Here is a 21,038-nt window from a genome sequence, read left to right as displayed (position 1 = left end):
CTTGTTTTTAGCCTTTGTGGAAGACTTTGGCTATGGTGCTGGCGCGGATTTATTTTTGTTATAGAAGAGAGCAGCTATAATGTCATAGTGCATTCCAAGGTTTGCCTGTGTATAGTTAAAGGCTTTTACCGTGATAAAAACAGGAGTATCCTCTTTTATGTGTTTAATATAGATGCGCGGAGGAAGAATGTCACTTTCCCAATTTGCATGCTTGGACTTAATCTCACCATCAATGTTTGCACTCAAAAGCCTTCGCATTTTCTCGCACATAATTGGAATAGCAACTTCCTTGCCATCTAAAGATCTCTGATAGATGCACAGACCGTATGTGACTTTGTCACCCGATGAACTCTCGCGCTGCAATATATCCAGAAAGGTCAAGGCCACTTTTTCTTCGCACAGCAGCAAACTATCGTTCTGTATATTCTTAGCCGAGCTTATACTAAAACAGTAGTTTGTATACTCACGTATGCTTCTCTTTATCTGTGTATACCAAACTGTAGATGGCCGATGGGGGTTTTCTGATAATTCAGATAGGATGCCTGCACCAAAGCATTCTGCAGTGCAAAATCTGTAGTCATTTATATCTCGAACCAAAAAGTCACTGTAGTAGTACTTAATATAGCTTCTTTTTGGTTGAGGTTCATTGTTGCTTGGCGATGCGGAAGATAAGCTCTGGTGGATTGGATATGCATTGTTGTTCATTTGAATAAAATTAATAGCCTTCGTAGTCGGGTGGTCACTTTTAGCAATAACTCGAGTTGCAGTATTAGCCGGGGTTTTCCATATATACGGGCTAACTATAGCACTTACCAGCATAGAGTTTGTAAGGAATAAAGGAATTCGGGGTGTTTCGGAATTTGGGTCAACTGAGATTTGGAAATCTACACACTCAAAGTAATCTGTAGCTATATCCTCTTCAAAGTAGTAGAAGACTACATCGCAATCAGCACTAATGATTTCAACTAGAGATTTATCTATTGTTAGGTTCAGTGTATATTCGCGTTTTGTGAACCCAGTTAGCACTGTCCAGGTTTTTTCCTTTCTTCTATACTTAAATGGGTAGACATTAAAATCTGAACTCTTCTCTGGATAGGTTGATTTTAGTATAAATTTTATGTAGTCTACTATATCTCGGATGAGATAAATTTTCTGCTGTATAGATATCCTACTAGAATCAGGCCTTTCAATATAAATATATGGAATAGGAATAAGTTTTACTGTGTGGCGGGAGTTATCAACCAGCTGTACATGGTAGTGGTCATTGAAACGATGATGTGATAGATTTAAAAATTGTTTGTTTTGTTGTTCTATAACCATTGAGTTATGGCCTGCCATCTTTGTAGTCTCATACAGGTTGTATTTTCTGAGAGTTGGCGGTACAATCGCTCTTTTCCCATGCAGTCTGAAGACTCCATTCTGCGGTATGTACGGACAGTGGGCCTGAAAAATATTTTTAACTGCAGCTTCTTTGTTTTTGGGGTTATCTTCTTCACTCTTGACATCAGCCACACAAGTAAATGGCGCATATTTGTAGAAACAACAGAACGCATAATAAGCCCACCTATATACCATCACAGTACAGTGTATGTCTATAGATTCTCTCTCCACGAATAGCGCTTTAACTTCATTATATGCAATATTCATTTTGTCTGCATCATTGTTCACTAAGTAATATAAGTACTCTATAATGCATAAAGCCTCGCTAGCTTCTGAATCAGAGATGTTTTTCATTTCTTCCCTTATCTTTAAAAGTATTTCAGGAGTTATCAGAACCAAGTCTCTAAGCACCTCTGGCAGCTTTAGAATCAAATGCAGATTTTCTTTTAGTGCTGCATCATCTATCAGGCATTCTTTCTTCATCTCCTCAGTTTTTGCATAGATAATAGACATACTGTTGGCCCACCATTTAAGATCTGTTTGGGTTTCTTCGTATATTTCTCCGAGTGTCTCTGGCTCTGTTTTAGACACAGAGCATATGTTGTTCTTACAGCTGTCTGTGTAGTCGTATTTTGCTCGGATGTGCTCTGTGTTTATGTGACTTTCTATGTATTTGTTCAAGTCCTCCAAAAAGAAATGATAATAATTAATTATCTTAATACTATTTCTTTTTTTTTCCATCTCATTCATTAAGTTTTTGATGCAGTTTATCTTTTCAGCCAAGGAGTTATGGTGTGAGCTAGTCAAAAATTGCCAGAATTGCAGTTCATATTCGTAGTTCTTCTTAATGCTACATTCACATTCTGTATTTTCATTATTCATGCTACCTTTAGTAAACAAGTATGAAAACCCATGGGGTTTATCTCGGGTTGTATCGCTTTGTGCTTTGGATTTATAGGTCTCTAGGTTATTAAAGGCATTTTTGTACTTATCCTTGTTATTGTATATGATAATTCTACTAATAGAATCTGTGTCCTTTATATTCTTTGTATATTTTCTTTTCTTGGGACTTAAATTATCGTTTGAACTGGTTGAAGTAGAATCTCTCGGGCGCTTTGGTGTGGTTACTTTGACTGGATTATCAAGTATGCTTTCTTCCTGGCTGCTGTGTGCTCTACTAGATATATCTTCAACATTAAAGGCAGAAGGATGTATGTTAATATCTATAAGAATCTGATTCCCAAATGCATCGTTATATATATTATACAAGAGGTCACCTTCAACTACTATGTCTTTGGTTAAGCACATAAAAACCCTGCATCCTTTATCATCTATATAAAATAGATTTCCAAAATCATCTACATGGAATGTAGTAATTATTATGCTTGTTTGGTTTGAAGTGCTTAATTCGAGTGAATCCTTCTGATAGTGCGTGTCACTTGTAGAAGCTAGTTGAAATGTGTCCATTTGTTCATTATTCTCTGTTGTTAGGCTACCACTAGCGCATTCATTATTTGTAGCTATTATACTAGAAAGTGCCCAGATGCACATCAGGCATACTATAATAATTTTATGTGTTTTAGTGTATCTATTTGTCTCCACATAGCATATCATGTGTAAGTTCTAATTAAATTTTTTTCCTTTAAAATAAAGATTTGCCCGATTTTATTCTAATTTATTAGATCCTACTACCATAAGGAGGTAAATTCCTCTTGTTCAGTGCTCAGCCTGTGAATTACTTTTCATTTTACCTTGTTTTTGTTTTCTGTGCCTTGAAAGCATGAACCCTTCTTTCCGGTTAAACAGTGTAGAGACTATGGATTGGCTACTGCCTCTTTCAGTTTTGGTTAAAGACCAATACTCTGCCAAGTGTGTTTGTTTTAGGCTATAACAATCAAGTAATTTAATAAATGCCATATACTCCCATCTGCCTTTGTAGCAAGATTACTACTTCTTTGGGGTTCGGGTTATGTTAAGGCCTGAAAATAAAATGATAGAAAAGGAAAGATCACAGGTATCTCCAAATCAGACCCTGAGTATAAAGGAAAATACGACCATGCCAAAAAGAGAAGAGCATAGAATATTCCAGATAAATTCAGAACATAAATAATCCATGATATCTGCAAGACGTGAATAAAGGTTCTTCTCAACCAATATGGCATCCCTATTAGGCTGCTACTTCCAGTTTATGGCGCTTCTATATCTATGGCACGACTTATGTGTTTATATTTGTAGAAAACATAAAATGAAAAGAGCTTTTGTAATAAAACTGCTTATAATTTAGAAACTCTCAGAATATAAATATATGTCAATAGTAAAGTTGTTAGAATGCAGGCTCAGAAAATACAATGGCAGTACTTTTATATGGCGCCCAATGCAGGGAATAGAATATGCAGGCTTGTTAAGGCATAAGTATATTTTATTTTGATGCACCTATGCTAATGAATAGGCCTTTTAGATGATGTGTATGGTGAACCACACGGGTAGAAAGAGTATGGCCTGGGAGTAGTAGCCTAACAAGAATAACATTTTGTCACATGAGGAACTTTTATTATTGTAGAAAACTACATACAAGAACACTCAGTATATTGCTATTATTCTATGCTGAGGCTTTCTGAAGTAAAAAGAAACCTTCAAAGTAATTCTAACTTTCGCTTAGATTCTTCAATCCGCAAAGAGTCTCAGGAAGATGAGTATATAATTGGACGAAAAATACATAATACCCACAGCCGAGGGGCAGAATTGCGGCTAAGATAATTTTTGATGCGCGTTTAACACGAAGAATATTCCCCTTATATTCACCGTAAGGATCTTTTAATTTTGCTGAATATGATAAGCTACGTAGTAATCCTATTACTATTGAAGAAATTCCAGCATAGTATAGGAAGGTCAGTAATGATATATATGAACGAGGATCAAAACACTTAGATGTATCAGATTTGTTTAACAGTCCTTTCCATATACCCATTCCTAGTGTTACAATTAAAACTAAGCTAAGCCAAGATGCAGAGATTATTAGATCTCTTTTTGTTTTTTTGTCACTAAAATGTACATAAATATTAGTTATAGGGAATATTGCAATAGTAAGAAGTAAATAAATCATTGTAAACACCCACCCAAAAACAAAGAGTAGTAGAGTTCTTGAATGTATATGGTTTTCATCGAAAAAGTCCGCACTAACAAATACAATTCCAGCTAAAAAATTAAAGACAATAGAGAATAAAAGCCGGGAACAAAATAGAAGTATATGCATGGAATTATGAAAGAAAAGATGCTCTTCTTTATCTTCAGCACAGCTCTCTAAATTTGTATTAGATTTCTCTTCTAGAATTGTAGAACACATATTAATCTCTTTGCTTTCGCTTTTAATAGTGTTACTAGAAATACTTTTAACTTTTATCGACATGCCATTTATTTTCTGTCTTTATTTATAGAATACTAGTAACTAATTCATCAATGATATAAATTCATTAATATAGCAAAATTCTGACTCTTATCCCCCAGGCCATAGAATAGCTAATATATGGAAAATAATTCTGGAAAATCTACAAACCAAAGAAGACATTGTATACTCGCGTAAGAGTATTAAAAAAGAAGAGTGCACTAAAAATAAAGATAAAGTCAAGTAAAAGGAGAAACAGCTGCTATATATGCAGATACGCAACAATACATGAATAAAACTTGCTGGGCACTTTTTAATTCTCGGAGTCCTAAGGATGTGAAACCTCTTCTCAAGTTGACAATGTGCTGACTAGTTATTGTCTCCACGAGGTTCTGACTGTTTGCGGATAAGATATGAAGGGCTTTGTTTGTTTACAGGTCGAAGTGATCTATGTTTGTGATCACTTTGTGTTACATTACAATCGGTTGTCTTAGCATGCGTGTTCGTAAGCGTAGCACTAATTCACAGCCGTCACTAGAAACTATATAGACAAGAATAAATAAATTTTATGACGACTAAGAAAACCAAATCTAATATTTCAGAAAAAATTCTGCTATTTTTATAACTGCCAAAAGTATAAATTGAGAAAAAATTAATTTGCCCATGAATTTAATTGATATTAATGAGAGCAATATGATTGCCGGTCCATCTAATGGATCTGACATGAGAGCAACGGTAAAAAATCCACAGGAGCTAGCAGAGCAGCAGAGTACTCTAAAGAGTGATCTTCCAACAACCTCTGCAAGTGCAAATGACTGGTGGATGGAGATTTCGGACGAAACTGAAGGAATATATCCGCGCACAGAAAAAACAGATTTTAACAAGGAATCTGTGTTGACTAAAACCATGGATGTCTTAAAAGACAAAGCAGGTGAAGCATACAGCACACTTAACAATATTGAGAAAGTATGTGCGAAGAAGGTTACTGAGACAATGAATGCAGTAGGCCTCTCACTTGGTGAAGAAGCACATGAATATACTGAGCTCGTGCCTATGGGAGGACCAGTTGTTGAAAAAGATTTGCAGCACGTGGATAATGATAAGAAAGGCACTGTGTATGTTGAAAGTAACTCTGGAGAAAATAACTCGCAGCCATTAAGAAATGCGCGTGTAAACGCTTCACACGATGCATCTGGATTGATAAGAACAAACATTACACAGAATTCTTCTCTGAAGATAGTCTATACTATGCCGTTTTTAATACTTACCTCTATTCTGCTAGGAATGACATTTTATTCTATCATTATGACAATTCTTTTGTTATTTGAAAAGCTTAAGTTTTCATTCAAAACATGTGTGCGTGTAATATCCTCGCTTATGGTTGGCATATTCGGGAAGGCTGCAGCTGAATGTACTCTGTCTATTTTTGGAATACTTATTAGTGATCTATCGGATAGAAAAACCAAAGGAAGTATGATCGCCATAGTAGGGATTATGTTATGCACTGTCTTGGCCTTTACAGTTGGCCCCATCTATCCTTGTTTAGAAGATGGGCGCAAGTTTGGTTTTAGCTTAGCTTTGATACTTATCTCTCTTCTTACAATTCTTGTGTTCCTTGCATATATATTCTGCTTTGAAAGAAGAATAGAGAAGGAGATGCAGGATAAGGAGAATATTCCTAAGCTGACTAAGAATATTAAAGCAGTAATTGGCTGTTTTATAATGGTAGTTATGTTCGTCATATTAATATATTCTACTCAGCCAATAACCCCAGATAACTTGTTTATTTGATTCAATGGGTTCTAATAGAAATAAAGAAATTTCATTACAAGCTTATTGCTGAAATATAATTGAATCGAACTGGCTGAATGCACATATGCACTTTGAATTTGTTTTTGAGTTATTCTGGATATAAAACATAAAAGAATTGCAAGCGTATTTGCATGTTTTATTTCCTTTTTTGTTGTTCACACTGCATATTTTAATCCTTTACAGTACTGGGTAGTCTTTAATATAAAAAGAAGAAAAAAACTCACTTGAAGACTTTTTTGTATGGTGTGCTGCAGGATAGAAAGAGTATGGTCTAGAAATAGTAGCCCAATAAGAACAATATTTATTAAGCAGAGAACTTTTATTATTATAGAAAACCCGTATATAAGGTCTGACTTTAAAGTGGAGATACTCTCGATTTCACCATTCTTCTATGCTGTAGCTTCCAGCAATAAAACTTTCAAATTAATACTAATCTTCGCATATAGTCATCGTTTTGTTGAAAACATTAGGACAATCAATAGCTAATTGGGTAGAAAACTCATAACATCCATACATAAAGGCCCCACTTCCTACTAGGATAATGAGTGCCGCATATGGGACAGGGAGAAGATACTTACCAGATCTTTCTTCAGCGTATTCTAAGTCGTCATGATAGTGCGTAATAAACATTGCGCCTGCTATATTTAAAATAGCGAATGCATAGCAGCAGCAAACGACTTTTAATATATGTTCTGTGCAGACTACACACTTAGATGTCATTGGACCGCTTTGCGGTACTTCTGATGATATACCTAGTCCTATTGTTATAATCGAAAACACAATAATTATAAGTGGCATACATGCTTGAATTATTCTTGTCAAATCATGGACTAGATGAAAACCAGCTATATATTGCATTATGGGAGTGACAATTAAATAAATCATTGTGAAAAGCCACATAAAAGCCAAGGATGTTAGAGTTCTTGAAAGTGGATCATTTTCATCGAAAAGCCATTCCTTGGTAAGCAACTTACCAGCTAACGAATTCAAAAGTATACATAAAGTAATCTGGAACACCCATGTATATATATAAATTATAAAAAATGTTTCTTCCGCTTTTTCTCTATCTACCGAGTCTCTATGAATAGGATATCGGCCTTCCTCTATTCGGGAATCTGCATTTCTAGAACTGTTTCTAAAAATAGCAGACATAGCATTTAGCATTTTTTATCTTGCAATTTATTTTTCGTCCTCTATTTATACCATCTCAAGAGCACAAGATCTCTGATATAATCTGAATAATTCCGGAAAATATATAAATCAAAAGAATATTATCTACTCGTGCAAGAATATTGTTGGTTTTCCTTGCCTCAAGGGCATTGAAACCTTCTCTCCGGGTCAGCAATATAGATTGATGTTGGTTATTGCCTCCGGGCTTTGGCTAGGCCAACATGCTACAAGGGGGCTCTACTTGTTTACGTGTCATAATATAGTGATCTATGATTATGTGACACTAGCTGTCAAATTACGATTTGATGTGGAAACTTTATTTGTGCTGTCAACAAGCATTAATCAATTTCCATGTACAAAATTATATATAGATGATGAGAAATAAATTATATCCAAGCTTAGTATGACTAAGTCTAATATTTCGAAGAGGAAAAACCAGCTATATCTAAAGCGATAGTATGACTTCGCCATAACTATACGCCGGTGCAATTTTTGCGCACCAAAATGCATAATATAAACAACAGATGATAGACCACTGCCAGTTCACAGAAAGTATGATAAAACTTTGGTCTCTTTTCTTTGATACTCTGCTTCTACAATTTCAACATATTCCGCAATATTCCCGTCTATAATACGGGCTACTGCTGCTTTGTTCATGCATCGATAGCAGTAGTTTGGTGCACTCCATATGGTTATAACCTTCCCACCAAAGTCTTCCTTATATCCTTCATCCACAAGCTGATGGGATCGAATAATTCTCTCCAAGCCAGTTTTTTTAAGAAACTCATCTGTCTGCTTTTCCCCAAAGTAGTAGCCAACTCCTCGAGCACTTTTCATGAACTCTTCGGCTTCTTCGTTTGGATCGCTCCATACAAGATCTGCTATGGTGCCAGAAGTAGGTATGTCTCCCACCCGCGGGATCATCTGGACTGCCTCCAGGTCAAGATCTGGCCCAATCCCTGCATGCACTGCAAACACTTTTCTGTCAATAATGGCACAGACAGGCAAATAGTCAAATACTTCGCATATACAGTGCCAGATCATTTTTGATCTATAAACCTGCATGCACTCTGTTTTAAACCCGTAGCCAGACGAGGTTTTCAGAGACTCATGGTTTCCTCTTAGTAGCCACACGCTATCTGGGTGCTTTATCTTCATATAGAGTAGCAGCACAATTGTTTCAACTGAGTTTGCACCGCGATCTACAAAATCCCCAAGAAAAAGATATTTATCAGAGGGCACTTTTAGAATGTTTAAAAGATCAAAGAACTGACCATGTATATCACCCACAACAACTATTTCTGAAGACAACTCCAGCATAAATGGCTCTTCTACAAATATTTCAATTGCTTGCTTGCATATTTCAAAGATGTCAGAGTTAGTAAGCTCCCCATTCGAAAGCTTATTAATGAAAGCTTCTTCATTTTTCCAGAATGCAGAAGCAGGTGGCTGCACTGTCATTTAGAAATTTCTAGAATTTCAAAAAAAATAAAACAATTTTGGTAAAACATGGAATATGAAAAGCAAGAGCGCAAATCTGTATGAGGTTTTGAATGTTAGCAAAACAGCAACTGAAGGCGAAATAAGAACAGCTTTCAAGAAGCTGGCGCGTAAGTACCATCCAGACATGCACGCAAGCAAGTCAGAGGAGGAGAAGAAGAAAATGCAAGACAAGTTTAAAGAGCTGAACAATGCGCATGAAATACTTACAGACAAGAAAAAAAGAGACTTCTACGATCAAACAGGAATGACAGAAGAAGAAGCCCAGGCAGGATATGGGGGCAGTGCAGGAGGCAGTAGCTTCAAAGGAGACTTCGGCTTCCCAGGCGGCTTCCAGTTCAGCGGGTTTGATTCAATGGGAGGCGGCGGCATGGGCTCAGGCTTTCACGACTTTGGAGACATTAGGTCTGTGTTTGGAAATGGGTTTGATAGCTTTTTTGACGTAGGAGGAAGACAAAAAGCCCAAGCATCTCCTGCAAATAACAAAGTACTTGAGTACAAGCTGGCAGTTTCCCTTGAGGAAATTTGCAATGGAGCAACGAAGAAGCTGAGTATAAAACGAACCAAAACATCAGGATCCCGGGAGCAGACCTTTATAAATGTAACTATTGCGCCTGGCTACAAATACGGAACAAAAATCACCTATAAAAACTCAGGTGACTATAATATAGACGGAACAGGCACAGATATAGTTGTGATTCTGACAGAAAAGCCCCATCCCATATTTAAGCTAAGTAATACAGACATTATATACGAAATGAAAATAACAATAAAGGAGTATCTAAACGGATTTACTAAGCAAATACTAGGACTTAAGGACAACCCGATTGTAATAGATAGCAATATCATAGGAAACAACTCAAAGGATGCAGTGATCCCAGGAGAGGGTATCCCGGATAGGTCAAATGGGTCAAAGAGAGGATCTCTTATCATCAAGACCCGGATTGTAATGGATATTACACCGCGTGAGAAGAAAGAAATCTTAAGTGCGTTATCATAAAAAGAATTAGTATGCATAAAGACTCCAAAGAACAGAGCACTCTGTTCATCAAAATACTAAGTAAATCGAAGGTGATTTATCATGGGGAAAAGTAACAGATGCAAGTGCGGTATGAACTCAAATCCTGGCTGAGTCATAGGTTTAATAAATATTCAATGTCACGTAGTATACTCATAGGATTATCTTAGCCACTTTTTCTCCTTCACACAGAACATTCTTTCAATATGATGCTCTGAGTGTGGTATAATAGACTTTCAGTAGTGTCAAGAAGGCACAATATATCTCTATCGCATTTGGCTGCACAGAAAGCCCTTCAAAAGGTGCTCAGTTAAATCTAACAATAAAATAAGTCATCAAAGGGCTTCTATTTATTTGAAAGTCTTTTGATCTCTTCTTCTTTTTCTTCCAGATCCTTCTTCAGCTGCGCAATAAACCCACACGTGTTTGAGTGCTTCAGATCACCTAGAAGGGTTTCTATATTCTCCTTTAGGTATGCATTCTCTCGCTTCAATTCATCAAGCGTCTTGTTCTCCTTCTGGTGCAGTATAATGATACGAGGAGTGAATGTGGCCAACAGTGAGAATGGGTTCTTCTTCTTAAACTCGTCAATTTCAGCTGCACTTTTCTTGGAGTACTTTTCAAACAAATCCTTCTGCACACCTGACACAGAGACATCTCCCTTTATTATATCAAATATAAACTGAGTGAGAATTTCCTGGTTTAGTGTGGATATTGTATCAATAAGCACCATAAACTTATTCTTACTCAGGGCTGCTGTATTCTGCAGAAACAGAAGGAATCTATCAAACTCCTTTTTTGTCATACTCTGCCCCTTTTTTGTGAAGAATATTCCATTAATATTTGAAGCCAGGAAAAAAGCCACTTTAAACAGGTTTTCAATGTGGTACGCAGAGAAATAAGAGAATGCTCCAATGCACAGACTGAATATCTTATCTACATTCTTCTTATGGACTCTTTCATGAGACACAAGCATATTGTACTCGTAGGACCGTCTAAGGGCATATCTTACAATGCGCATTGTATATGCTCTCTCCTTCTCTGACTTTTTTCCTCCTTCATCCTTAGAGAAGTCGCAATCTAAGTGCCCAATAATTGACTGAATTGCTTCATCTGAGAGAAGGTCACTATCTTCATCTTCACTCTCTTCCTGACTTTCTGCATCACTCTGACTATCTTTACCTTCCTTTTCTTTATTTTTCTCTTCCTCCTTTTCTTTGCTATTTTCTTCTTTTTCTTTCCCACTTTCCTCCTTCTCTTGATCTCCTTCCTTATTCACTGAAGGAGAGGGCGCATTCATCACTTCACTGAATGTATCCAGCATGCCCTTCAGGCCCTTCTTTTTATCTCTTTCCTCCTGCTCCTTTTGAAGGATCTTTTTGTAGCAGTCTGGGCATGGAAGCTTCTTCCTGCACTTAAGAATTGTGTTGTAAATTGCAAACTGCGGCCTCTCAATTCTTCTGTACCAGGACTTAGTGAATGCCAGACCCCACATGGCTATCCTGGCGCATGTTGGAATTCCATTCTGCATAAGTTCTTCTGTGTACGCCTGCATGCTGTCTATCTCATCCTGTGCCAGCCACATAATGACTTTGTCCTTTTTCTCCATACTAAATCAAGTGCGTCTTTATTTATGGTTCTGTTTCGGGCTGAAACACTTTTTGTGCAGTTTCCTGTGCAGTCTCCTCTCTGAGGGAGTTGTCTCAGAATATATCACTCCGCATGTATGGCATTTTGTGTACATTTTCTGTCCTAAATTAAGAACCAGCTGCTTTTCATCCTTTTTTCCTGTCTTCTTCCTTAAGATGCCCTCCTTCTCCTCTGGGGCTTTGCTTCCTGCATATTCTTGGGATATGTCTCTTGCCTGGGCAAATGAAAGAATTGTCTTCCCAGGGGAGGGCACAGGAGCAGGCACTGCATCCAAAATATTATTAATACGAAAGGCCTTCCCTCTTGAGAATGTTTTCATTATCTTAAAACTTTTATTCTGTCTATTTCCCTGCAAGAACATCTTCCATTTGCGCACATATCAGGAGAAGGGAAATTGCATACGCAGATACTCCAGATATTTCTTCTCTAATGCGAAGCACTTTGCAATCAAGGGAGACTGACTGGCTGCACGGCATATCACTTGGGGATAACTCAACAGAAGAAGTCATCCTGTGACTAAGTCCTTCAGTCACTACAGCACTGCATGTCTCTGGCATGGCTTCAGATGATCTTTCTATTTCAGCTGCCCCCTCTACTTCCATTTCATATTCTGCTTCTGCACTCTCTAGTCTTTTTTCTGCTGGACTGTGGTGCTTCAATTCATTTATATCATGGGGCACTGCCAATTGATGGGAATCTGGCTTTCTTGTTGTGGCTGCACTTCTGGGCACTCTGTTATTTGCATCTACCATATCTCTGCTATCTGCGCCGTACAGAATGTCTTTTTCATCTATAATGCTATGCGTGTAGTTTGCATACCCTTCCATCTGCATATCTGTTATTATTCTGCTTATTTTATCTATTCCTGAGTTGCTTACTTCACTATTTTCTTCTGGTGTGGCATCTTCCCTTCCATCCTTTGACCCATCGACTATGCTTATTATTCTTCTCTCTTTTCTTTGTATGTGCACCTCTTTCATGTGGTAGTTGTCATCAACCACTTCAATAAACCGAGTTATTAGCCCATCAACTATCTCTTTCTTGTATACAGTGCCTTCCATTTGCATTCTCTTAATGTACTGAATGTATTCCCTGTACTTACTTGGTGCATGCAGGGTGCCTAACAATACTGTATGCATTGTTTATTTATATGGGAGAATATTAATAGTCTCTGGCTATTTCTTCAAGTATATCCTGTATGGCTGCGTTAATAGTGTCCTTATGCGGAGATGTTATCTTTATGTGCTCCAGATATTCCAGCTGCTCAAATAGCATAAGATATCTCTCCTCCTTTGCCTTATACATGTACCAGTCGCACAGTGCTATCTTAGCACGTGTCAGGATATTTTTCTGAATTGATCTGTCAACTGTTCCGTTTTCTGTGGATATTTCGCTCTCCTTTATTATTTCAGAGAGTGCAGAAATGTTTTCTTCTGTTGGGTGAGTCAAGCACGCCTTCAAGGCACTATAATACTTCAGAATACTGCCACTAAGAGTTGTGCTATTACTGTCTCTGCTACTACTCTTAGTAATATTACTGTTGTTTGTGCTATTATTAGGTCTGTCTTTTTCTTTATCATTTGATATAAGGTTATTATTGCCTTTTTTATTTATCCGGGTATTCTTCATATTTATCATATCTATGACCACTATCTTATCACTCTTGCTATGACTAAGATAATCCTTATTTCTATCCATATAAATATCTTTGCTTTGGCTGATACTCTTATTATTCCCATCTTTATCGTTAATAGTATTTCTATTCTTATATGCATTCATAGTCTTGCTGCTATCTTTCTCCATACCGGCTTCTTTGTTAATGAGAAGTATTCTGTTGCATGTCTTGCATATATTCACTCGGTCATACACGCAGATGCACGAACTGCATATGTATATGCCGCACAGCTTGCAGTTGATCCCGCATATATATACTTCCTTTTTGCATGTATTGCAGTCTATTGAGTACTTATATTCCGTCACTCTGTGCTCCGTGTAGTTAGATATGTACATGCACAGTCTACTTGTACTATTATAATACAGATACAAAGAAAGTCTATCCTGCAACTCCTTTCTTCTTCTATTCTCCTTGTGCCTTATAATGGACATGCACTCAAAATAGCTTAGTGTTCTGTCTCTCATACGGCAGCCACCCAAGGGGCTTAATTATGCAAAACAGAAGATGAAACAACGTATGAACAAAGATGAAACAAACCAGAATAATTTACTCGTATAAAAATGATATCAGTTTATAAGCAGATTATATTGATATCTATAAGATTGCCTATTTGCAAGTACAAAATAACTTCAGTCTCTAAGGATCCTGTGCAATTCCTGGGTGTTCATTAGCGATCTCTTATTAGAATTCTTCAGATACCCCTAGCTTACTGTAGATATCCATCTTGCACGCAAGCCAGAACTACTCTTCTTTACTTTTCTCTTTTGGAGAATCTTCTTTCTTTTCTGTCTTCTCCTCTTTATTTGCATCCTTGGTGATACTGCCTAATTTCTCGCTTGCAGCCATCTGCGCTGTCTTTATGTCTTTCTTTATATCTATGTTTTGCACATGACGTATCATCTCATTCAGTGGTGTATATGCTACGTTGTTGATGTACTCAGTTAGTCTGCTCCTTCTGTTGGAGAGGTAGTACATGAAGATGATCTTTATGTGGTAGTACACTGGTATATACAGAATAGAATATACAACGTACTCTGCTGTTATAAGTATATTTAATGTCAGGAGATAAGATATAATGTGCTTTGCACTGGCTATATCTATCTGGCCCTTTGTGCATATGGCACTGCATGCAGAGTGCACTATAAATGCAATTGATAAGACATTTGTAATTGCACTTGCAATTGACCTGCAGAATAAGCTTATGAAAAGTACTGCAACTATCGCAATAAACGAATATTCTGGGCGTACCACATTATTTGTAGCACTTTCTATATATCTAAGCACAGGATACCCACTGGATACCTTTACAATTCTATCCATAATAAATAAAAATAAAAATATTCGTATATTAATAGGCGTCACTACCCTGAGTAAACAAATAATCTGCAGATGCCTGAATAGAAGAGTCCACCAGCAATTAAACTGTAATTCTAATATAACTGTAGCCTGGTCTGGCTGTAATTTATGTAATTAATCTCCTTTAATTATACGTTCTATAACTGTGTCTAATATTATATGCAGCATTTGTTGCATTGGAGGCTATCTTCTGTGGACGCCCTTTGGTCCGAGGCTTAGACCTGCGCAGTATACGCCCACCTCCTCTGTGGTCATTGGCACAAACTCAACTTTCACTTCGCATACCTCTATGGCTGGGAGAGACTCGTGCTCCTCCTTCATTCGCACAACCTGTCCGCGTACATCCACGAATGCTGCGCCTGCTAGGACGTTCTTCACGTCGGACACTTTCAGAGTCGATACGTCTCCTGTGCTGCTGCTGTATTTGAAGAGTTTTCTTTCGTATGCACGCACGGTGGCTGCTGCACGCTCTTCTTCCTTCTTCTTTTTTGCTGCCTTGCGGGCGTCCTTTTGCCTCGTGATGTGGGTTGCTGCATCTTCTATAGTGAGCTCGTGCATGACCTTCTTTCGGGCACCTCCTGTGGAGTCTGTGGCTTCCTCTGGTGCTGCTGCGCCATTGGTATCAGTGTCTTCTTTTCCACTGTCCACAATGGTGGGCACTTTCTCTTTTCGCTTGCACTCTTCAGCACTGCCTTCTCCGCCTGTGCTGCACTCTACAGCATGCAAACGCATTCCCTTTATAATATCCACGTCCTCTTCAGTTCGCATCTCTGCAAAGACGGATCCCTTGAACATCTTCTTTGCATCTCTTCGCATGACTAGGCGGGCTACACGCCCAGATATGCTTTCTAAAACACGCTCTACATCTTCTAAAGTGTATGTAAGGGGGAAGCCTCGAATTATAACAGTCCTGGCCTCTCCACAGTGCTGCTCCAAGCTGGGCACTGCATGAACACGCCGGAATCCATGCTCTTTGTCTACAGTCACAGTCTCACTCCCTTCCAGTGCACTCATTACTTCGTCATCACTCATCCCGAATGCCTGCATTCTCTTGAAGCCATTCATTACAGATACGGGCACCCAACCCCCATTCTTAGCCATGACTCTCTTCAAATACTCGTCTCTCACTATATTAGCATCACTCATGTAATACTCTACTTGCTTCCTTACTTGTTCCCGTTGCTCCATATGCTTAATTAAATTTTTTCATTTCTTTCTTTTTTTTATACCGCCTTTTATCAAAACCCTTTCATTTGCGCCTTCATAGAATTCCTTTAAAATCCCTATGCTCCTCTCACTATCATCGCAATATTCTATTTTTATCTTTCTATTTTCATTTCTTATTAAATATTCTGTGGGAGACTCTGTCTCTATTAATACCCCTGAGGAGACATAGAGACTTGTTCCTCCAAAACGAGGATTTTTGCAGCTGTAAACTATCCTGGCTACTTTTTTCTTAATTAAGGCAGCAAGACACATAAGACATGGCTCGCATGTAATAAATAGCTCTGATTCCATGAGGACTTCATCTGAAAGTCTCTCTAGACACAGCATCTCTGCGTGTGCTAATGGATCTCTTAAGTAATTTGTTAAGTTATGTGCCTTGTCAATTAGCATGCCGCCAGAATATACAGCACACCCTATGGGCACTTCCTGCATACTTAATGCTTTCTTGGCTTCTTCCAAGGCAACTTCCATAAAAATAAAAATGCACCACTCACCTCCATAATGCACTATACTTTGTTGAGTGTGTGTCAGTACAGTAGAATGTACTTTAATTCTACTTCAGTGTAGATTTCTGTCTGAAAAAGTAGATTTTAGTGCAGATGCATTAGGATTACATGGGAATGCCCTGGGGATGGATTTATTTAGAGTTACTTAACTGCCAAACTGCGTATTAATTATTATTTCTATGGAAGGCTATAATAAGAAATACTTTATATAAGAATATTAAGTTTAAAGTAGTGAGAACTGATATATTCTACTAAAAATATGATATAATAATGATACTACTGCCTCACAGCGTAAGTCTATTGTATTCTTGGTGTATGAATATTTTTGAAAAATGTCTATAAAACTATTAATCTGAACACTTTTGTATAGCAGCAGAGAGAATATGAAATTCAAGTTATATGCGAAAAATTAAAAAAGTAAATATCTTTTGTATTAAAGAACTATATGAGACTACACTGCTAAAAGCCTATAGATACACTAAAAATACATTCTATTTTAGATAACTGCTCATTATCTCAAATATTATTGACGTGCCCAAAAGGGGGCGACGAGCTAGTCTGGAGATAGTAGTCTAGAATAGAGAGTGTTATTAGGAAAGTTTTATTATCGTGATCCTGTGGCTGTCTTAGGTGACTTTGACCTGTTGCATACTTGATGAGTGTATTTCTTCTTTCGGACATTTGCCTCCCTTTTAAATTGTTCTTCCTATTATATAGTCAGTTTCTGATATACGAGAAATCGTTCGGAAAGTGCATTTGTCATTGATGAACTTTGATCATGGAATTAATGAAAGTGGGAATTTTACCACAATAAGCATACTTTTATGCATATGCTCCGGCTATTCCTATGTTATTTAATTAGAAGATTATTCTCCATGAATTATAATAAAATGTTTCTCTGCTACTTCTTCTATTACCAAAGGCTTTTCATGTAGTAGTAATTTAAAATAAATTTCCATTTTTAAATTCATAGTTTTCAAAAATCTTCAAAGAACTTTAGTTAAAGTGCTTTCACTTATTTCTCACAGCGCCACAGTGCGGGAATACACTAAAACACAAACATTCTCGAATATAAATAGCATATTTCCTGGTAAATTCTTTTATTATTTTCTTCAATGTAATTACAGCATTCTCTTGCTGTGAGTGTTCTGCTATTTTGTATTTTTAATTGCGAGTTATATTTGAGCCGTGCTGTAAGAGCAATAAAATGCTATTAAAGCCATTGCATTTTGAATTTTCATGCAGTTGCAAGAAAGTTGAATAAATTAGTAATTTCACTAGAGCTTAAATATGCTATGTTTTTAATTAAAAGTATATTATTTTAATTAAGAGCACAAAATACTGATAAATTGCTAATTTTATGGTCTATAAATAGACAACGAAAAGTAAAAAACAAAATGTTTAGTATAATGAAGTCTAATCTTTCGAAGAGAAAGAACCAGCTATTAGAGAGTAAAGAAGTAGCAACAGAAGACTTAAAAGTACATAGAATAAGACAAGAGGAAAAGAAAAGAGCTATCTGCAGAGCAAAGTTATACATGCTCATTGGGCTAGCCATACTGTGCCATGTATGGGACAGAATACTGACAGTAGATGGGCTAAGAGGTGTCTATATAAAGGCAGCTTCTTTTAAAAAAGGAAAAAGAAAAGAAAAGTCAAATGGTGTTGTAAGTATGGTGCTAAGAAAAGAAGTCAGTAACATCAGGCTTATGCACAGCAAGAGATTTCTGTCGCCAGAGATACAGAAAGATGTCACTATAATAGTAAACATAGATAAGTCTAATAAGACTACTAAACACCAATACATACAGACAAGAAAATGCGGCCTGGACAGAGTGAATCCTATTCTTTCATATACTGGTGAAATGCTTAACTACAAGCGGGCGTATTTTACTACCCTTCTTGAGCTGTTCCCCTCTATATACGGATATGTGTCTATAGTTCATGAGAAAAAAGACTCTTTCCATGTATTTATTAACAGCTCAGAGATAAAGAATCATAAGCATAAAATACTTGCCTCTCTTTTTCTGCTTGCAGAGGGAGTGGCTATTCCGCTGACAGTTAATAAAAGTGGGAACATAACAGATCTCGCTCTAAAGAAGGCAAATTTACAAGAAGACCACTTTAAAGTAAATATCAGTGCATCGTCTAAATTTATAATTCGTGTAATAAACTTCTTTATAAAAGAACAAAAAAAAGAAAAAAAATACAGTTCAAATATACCTAACAGCAAAGAGTTTATAAACAGCCCAAGCTTCCTTATACAGACATATATCAAACACAGCCTAAAAAATAAAGAAGAAATGAATTTATTTGCTCAAACAGTGTATGGTATGCTGACTGAGTGCAATTTATATCGTAAAAAAGAAATGAATATGCAAGTGAAAGTAAAAAGAGTACTTGAAAGGTACATCATACGGCCAGGGAAACACTCAATTGAAGAAGATAATACACACATTTTCAGTATAATAGAGGCACCTTTATACAATGATTATATAGAAATTGGGCCAGATCCAATATATTTAGAGCCTGCTATGGATGTTGTTCCAGTTGGAGAGGATGTAGACAAATCTAATGGGTTTACTGACTACGGCGAGACAGCTCTGCTGGGTCTATTTTGCTGGGCGTCATATTACTATGAAGAGAACAGATACAAAATTGGCCACATAAAGTCTGCCTCTAAGGAGCTGAAAAGCTTTTTCCAAAAGCACAGTGGCATGTATGGAGCAGTGTCAAAGGAATTGCACGATGAGTGGAACCAAGTAGTAGGCGGCCTAGCCAACAAGAATATACAATATATGCGGCCAGACAGAAACCAGCTTGTGCCAGGAATGATTAACATGATGCATGTTATTAAAGAGATAACAGGAGTGGGTAAAACAGAGAAGATAAATAAGTTTAGAGACAGGCTGTATGAGATAGCTGAGGGCACGGATCTTTTTATAGTTAAAGATTTTTATAAATCGTTTAAAAAAAATCATTATATGTCTGAAGATATTTTTGCCAGTGTTTCTGAAGAATTTAAAGATTCTAGCAATAGGGTTAGAAATACAATCATTAAATATGTTAAAGAAATAAAACCACTGCATGATGAAAAACTAAAAAGTAAAATAAGCCAAGAAGAAAAAGATAAAATAACGAAAAGGATGGAAGAAGTGGTGAAGATAGAAAATGATATAAACATCCATATTTTAGAATTAGCACAGCTCTATCTTCAACACCAAAAAGATTTGAGGAATGAGCTAGCAAATGACATAGGAAAATATATGACCAAGCTAATTAAGAAAATTGCCCCAAGTCAAAGTGTTAGTATTTATATTGATCTCAATCATAAACAGACTCTTAAAGAAGGGTTTAGTGATATAGTCGGAGCCATGAATATATTTTATATCCAAAGGGATGAACAGAGTAAATCTGATCTTTATGCCCATCCCTATTCTTATAAATACGATATTTCCCTCAATTACAATATTGAAATAGAAGAAATAGAATACATCACTTCATTTGAGATGTCTAGACAAGACAAATCATTAAAGAAGACAGTACCATCTATTGAAAAGATTGTTAAAATTGATGCAAAAAGAATTGAAGAAATCATTGCTCTAGAAAAAAGTGATTCTAACCCAGGTACAAGTATGAAACCTAAATTTTTAAATAACGAATTGCCCAAATATATTGATAGCCTTCTGCTTGAACCAAAAATTTATAACCAAAAATACAAAAGAGATCTTGTATTGAGGATACTGCCATGTATACTAGACCAAAGTTCTGATAGTTTGCGCCCTTTTTGTTCCTATTAGAGAACATGTTGAAAAGTACTTCCTCAATGGATGATGATTCTAGAGACGGGATTCTTATATTGCAAGGGCTCGATTATGAAAAAAAATACTATTCAAATATAGGCATGGGTAGTCATAAAAAACTTTACCCGGGTTTTTTTAGATATATATTAAGAAGATTAGTAGAATATAATGCTAAAAAGTTTTTGTCTGATGAAGCTTGTGCTAGAATAATTACTGAGATATTACTTAAAACTGAAGGAATCCTTGTGATGAATAAGTGCAATTCAATTTTCAAATCACTTGATCTTGAGGTAAAAGACACTCCAAAGTCTTCATTTATAAAGATTTTAACACAGTATGGAGCCAATATAGAGCATATTTTAAGAATTGTTGATTCTTTAAAGGAAGCAGAACGAGGATATAAGGGTGATCGGTCTACAACCTCTAGTTATATGTTCTTAAATTGGATGGTGGCAGCACTAGAAGAATATAAAGACTCTAGGTGGAATAATATGATAGAAATATGCAGATCCATTATGATGTCATCTTAAGTGGAGAATATTAGTCCATGTCTTAAAAA

General features: G+C 36.7%; 16 protein-coding genes across 16 annotated transcripts; 4 read left to right on the top strand and 12 right to left on the bottom strand.

Annotated features, from left to right (window-relative positions):
- Nucleotides 1-30: 30 nt before the first annotated feature.
- On the bottom strand, nucleotides 31-2,994 carry NESG_02066 (uncharacterized protein; the record flags this gene model as incomplete). Its single annotated transcript, XM_053049679.1, has 1 exon — nucleotides 31-2,994. The coding sequence occupies one exon, from the start codon at nucleotides 2,992-2,994 to the stop codon at nucleotides 31-33; it is 2,964 nt and encodes a 987-aa protein (XP_052903850.1).
- Nucleotides 2,995-4,024: 1,030 nt separating this feature from the next.
- Nucleotides 4,025-4,786, bottom strand: NESG_02065 (uncharacterized protein; the record flags this gene model as incomplete). Its single annotated transcript, XM_053049678.1, has 1 exon — nucleotides 4,025-4,786. One exon carries the CDS (start codon nucleotides 4,784-4,786, stop codon nucleotides 4,025-4,027), a length of 762 nt encoding a protein of 253 aa, XP_052903849.1.
- A 639-nt stretch (nucleotides 4,787-5,425) lies between these two features.
- NESG_02064 (uncharacterized protein) lies at nucleotides 5,426-6,553 on the top strand (the record flags this gene model as incomplete). The annotated part of the gene is made up of 1 exon (XM_053049677.1): nucleotides 5,426-6,553. The coding sequence occupies one exon, from the start codon at nucleotides 5,426-5,428 to the stop codon at nucleotides 6,551-6,553; it is 1,128 nt and encodes a 375-aa protein (XP_052903848.1).
- A 450-nt stretch (nucleotides 6,554-7,003) lies between these two features.
- On the bottom strand, nucleotides 7,004-7,738 carry NESG_02063 (uncharacterized protein; the record flags this gene model as incomplete). Its single annotated transcript, XM_053049676.1, has 1 exon — nucleotides 7,004-7,738. The coding sequence occupies one exon, from the start codon at nucleotides 7,736-7,738 to the stop codon at nucleotides 7,004-7,006; it is 735 nt and encodes a 244-aa protein (XP_052903847.1).
- A 549-nt stretch (nucleotides 7,739-8,287) lies between these two features.
- Nucleotides 8,288-9,205, bottom strand: NESG_02062 (uncharacterized protein; the record flags this gene model as incomplete). The annotated part of the gene is made up of 1 exon (XM_053049675.1): nucleotides 8,288-9,205. The coding sequence occupies one exon, from the start codon at nucleotides 9,203-9,205 to the stop codon at nucleotides 8,288-8,290; it is 918 nt and encodes a 305-aa protein (XP_052903846.1).
- A 55-nt stretch (nucleotides 9,206-9,260) lies between these two features.
- On the top strand, nucleotides 9,261-10,244 carry NESG_02061 (uncharacterized protein; the record flags this gene model as incomplete). The annotated part of the gene is made up of 1 exon (XM_053049674.1): nucleotides 9,261-10,244. The coding sequence occupies one exon, from the start codon at nucleotides 9,261-9,263 to the stop codon at nucleotides 10,242-10,244; it is 984 nt and encodes a 327-aa protein (XP_052903845.1).
- A 364-nt stretch (nucleotides 10,245-10,608) lies between these two features.
- NESG_02060 (uncharacterized protein) lies at nucleotides 10,609-11,871 on the bottom strand (the record flags this gene model as incomplete). The annotated part of the gene is made up of 1 exon (XM_053049673.1): nucleotides 10,609-11,871. The coding sequence occupies one exon, from the start codon at nucleotides 11,869-11,871 to the stop codon at nucleotides 10,609-10,611; it is 1,263 nt and encodes a 420-aa protein (XP_052903844.1).
- An 18-nt stretch (nucleotides 11,872-11,889) lies between these two features.
- NESG_02059 (uncharacterized protein) lies at nucleotides 11,890-12,231 on the bottom strand (the record flags this gene model as incomplete). Its single annotated transcript, XM_053049672.1, has 1 exon — nucleotides 11,890-12,231. One exon carries the CDS (start codon nucleotides 12,229-12,231, stop codon nucleotides 11,890-11,892), a length of 342 nt encoding a protein of 113 aa, XP_052903843.1.
- Nucleotides 12,232-12,253: 22 nt separating this feature from the next.
- On the bottom strand, nucleotides 12,254-13,051 carry NESG_02058 (uncharacterized protein; the record flags this gene model as incomplete). Its single annotated transcript, XM_053049671.1, has 1 exon — nucleotides 12,254-13,051. The coding sequence occupies one exon, from the start codon at nucleotides 13,049-13,051 to the stop codon at nucleotides 12,254-12,256; it is 798 nt and encodes a 265-aa protein (XP_052903842.1).
- A 22-nt stretch (nucleotides 13,052-13,073) lies between these two features.
- Nucleotides 13,074-14,018, bottom strand: NESG_02057 (uncharacterized protein; the record flags this gene model as incomplete). Its single annotated transcript, XM_053049670.1, has 1 exon — nucleotides 13,074-14,018. One exon carries the CDS (start codon nucleotides 14,016-14,018, stop codon nucleotides 13,074-13,076), a length of 945 nt encoding a protein of 314 aa, XP_052903841.1.
- A 310-nt stretch (nucleotides 14,019-14,328) lies between these two features.
- On the bottom strand, nucleotides 14,329-14,907 carry NESG_02056 (uncharacterized protein; the record flags this gene model as incomplete). The annotated part of the gene is made up of 1 exon (XM_053049669.1): nucleotides 14,329-14,907. The coding sequence occupies one exon, from the start codon at nucleotides 14,905-14,907 to the stop codon at nucleotides 14,329-14,331; it is 579 nt and encodes a 192-aa protein (XP_052903840.1).
- A 219-nt stretch (nucleotides 14,908-15,126) lies between these two features.
- On the bottom strand, nucleotides 15,127-16,131 carry NESG_02055 (uncharacterized protein; the record flags this gene model as incomplete). The annotated part of the gene is made up of 1 exon (XM_053049668.1): nucleotides 15,127-16,131. The coding sequence occupies one exon, from the start codon at nucleotides 16,129-16,131 to the stop codon at nucleotides 15,127-15,129; it is 1,005 nt and encodes a 334-aa protein (XP_052903839.1).
- Nucleotides 16,132-16,149: 18 nt separating this feature from the next.
- On the bottom strand, nucleotides 16,150-16,641 carry NESG_02054 (uncharacterized protein; the record flags this gene model as incomplete). Its single annotated transcript, XM_053049667.1, has 1 exon — nucleotides 16,150-16,641. One exon carries the CDS (start codon nucleotides 16,639-16,641, stop codon nucleotides 16,150-16,152), a length of 492 nt encoding a protein of 163 aa, XP_052903838.1.
- A 551-nt stretch (nucleotides 16,642-17,192) lies between these two features.
- Nucleotides 17,193-17,357, bottom strand: NESG_02053 (uncharacterized protein; the record flags this gene model as incomplete). The annotated part of the gene is made up of 1 exon (XM_053049666.1): nucleotides 17,193-17,357. One exon carries the CDS (start codon nucleotides 17,355-17,357, stop codon nucleotides 17,193-17,195), a length of 165 nt encoding a protein of 54 aa, XP_052903837.1.
- A 716-nt stretch (nucleotides 17,358-18,073) lies between these two features.
- Nucleotides 18,074-20,476, top strand: NESG_02052 (uncharacterized protein; the record flags this gene model as incomplete). The annotated part of the gene is made up of 1 exon (XM_053049665.1): nucleotides 18,074-20,476. The coding sequence occupies one exon, from the start codon at nucleotides 18,074-18,076 to the stop codon at nucleotides 20,474-20,476; it is 2,403 nt and encodes an 800-aa protein (XP_052903836.1).
- A 5-nt stretch (nucleotides 20,477-20,481) lies between these two features.
- On the top strand, nucleotides 20,482-21,009 carry NESG_02051 (uncharacterized protein; the record flags this gene model as incomplete). Its single annotated transcript, XM_053049664.1, has 1 exon — nucleotides 20,482-21,009. The coding sequence occupies one exon, from the start codon at nucleotides 20,482-20,484 to the stop codon at nucleotides 21,007-21,009; it is 528 nt and encodes a 175-aa protein (XP_052903835.1).
- Nucleotides 21,010-21,038: the final 29 nt, after the last annotated feature.

Source organism: Nematocida ausubeli (genome assembly GCF_000738915.1).
Source record: "Nematocida ausubeli strain ERTm6 chromosome Unknown supercont2.5, whole genome shotgun sequence".
Lineage (NCBI taxonomy): Eukaryota > Fungi > Microsporidia > Nematocida > Nematocida ausubeli.
This window is presented reverse-complemented; position numbering and strand designations above follow the sequence as displayed.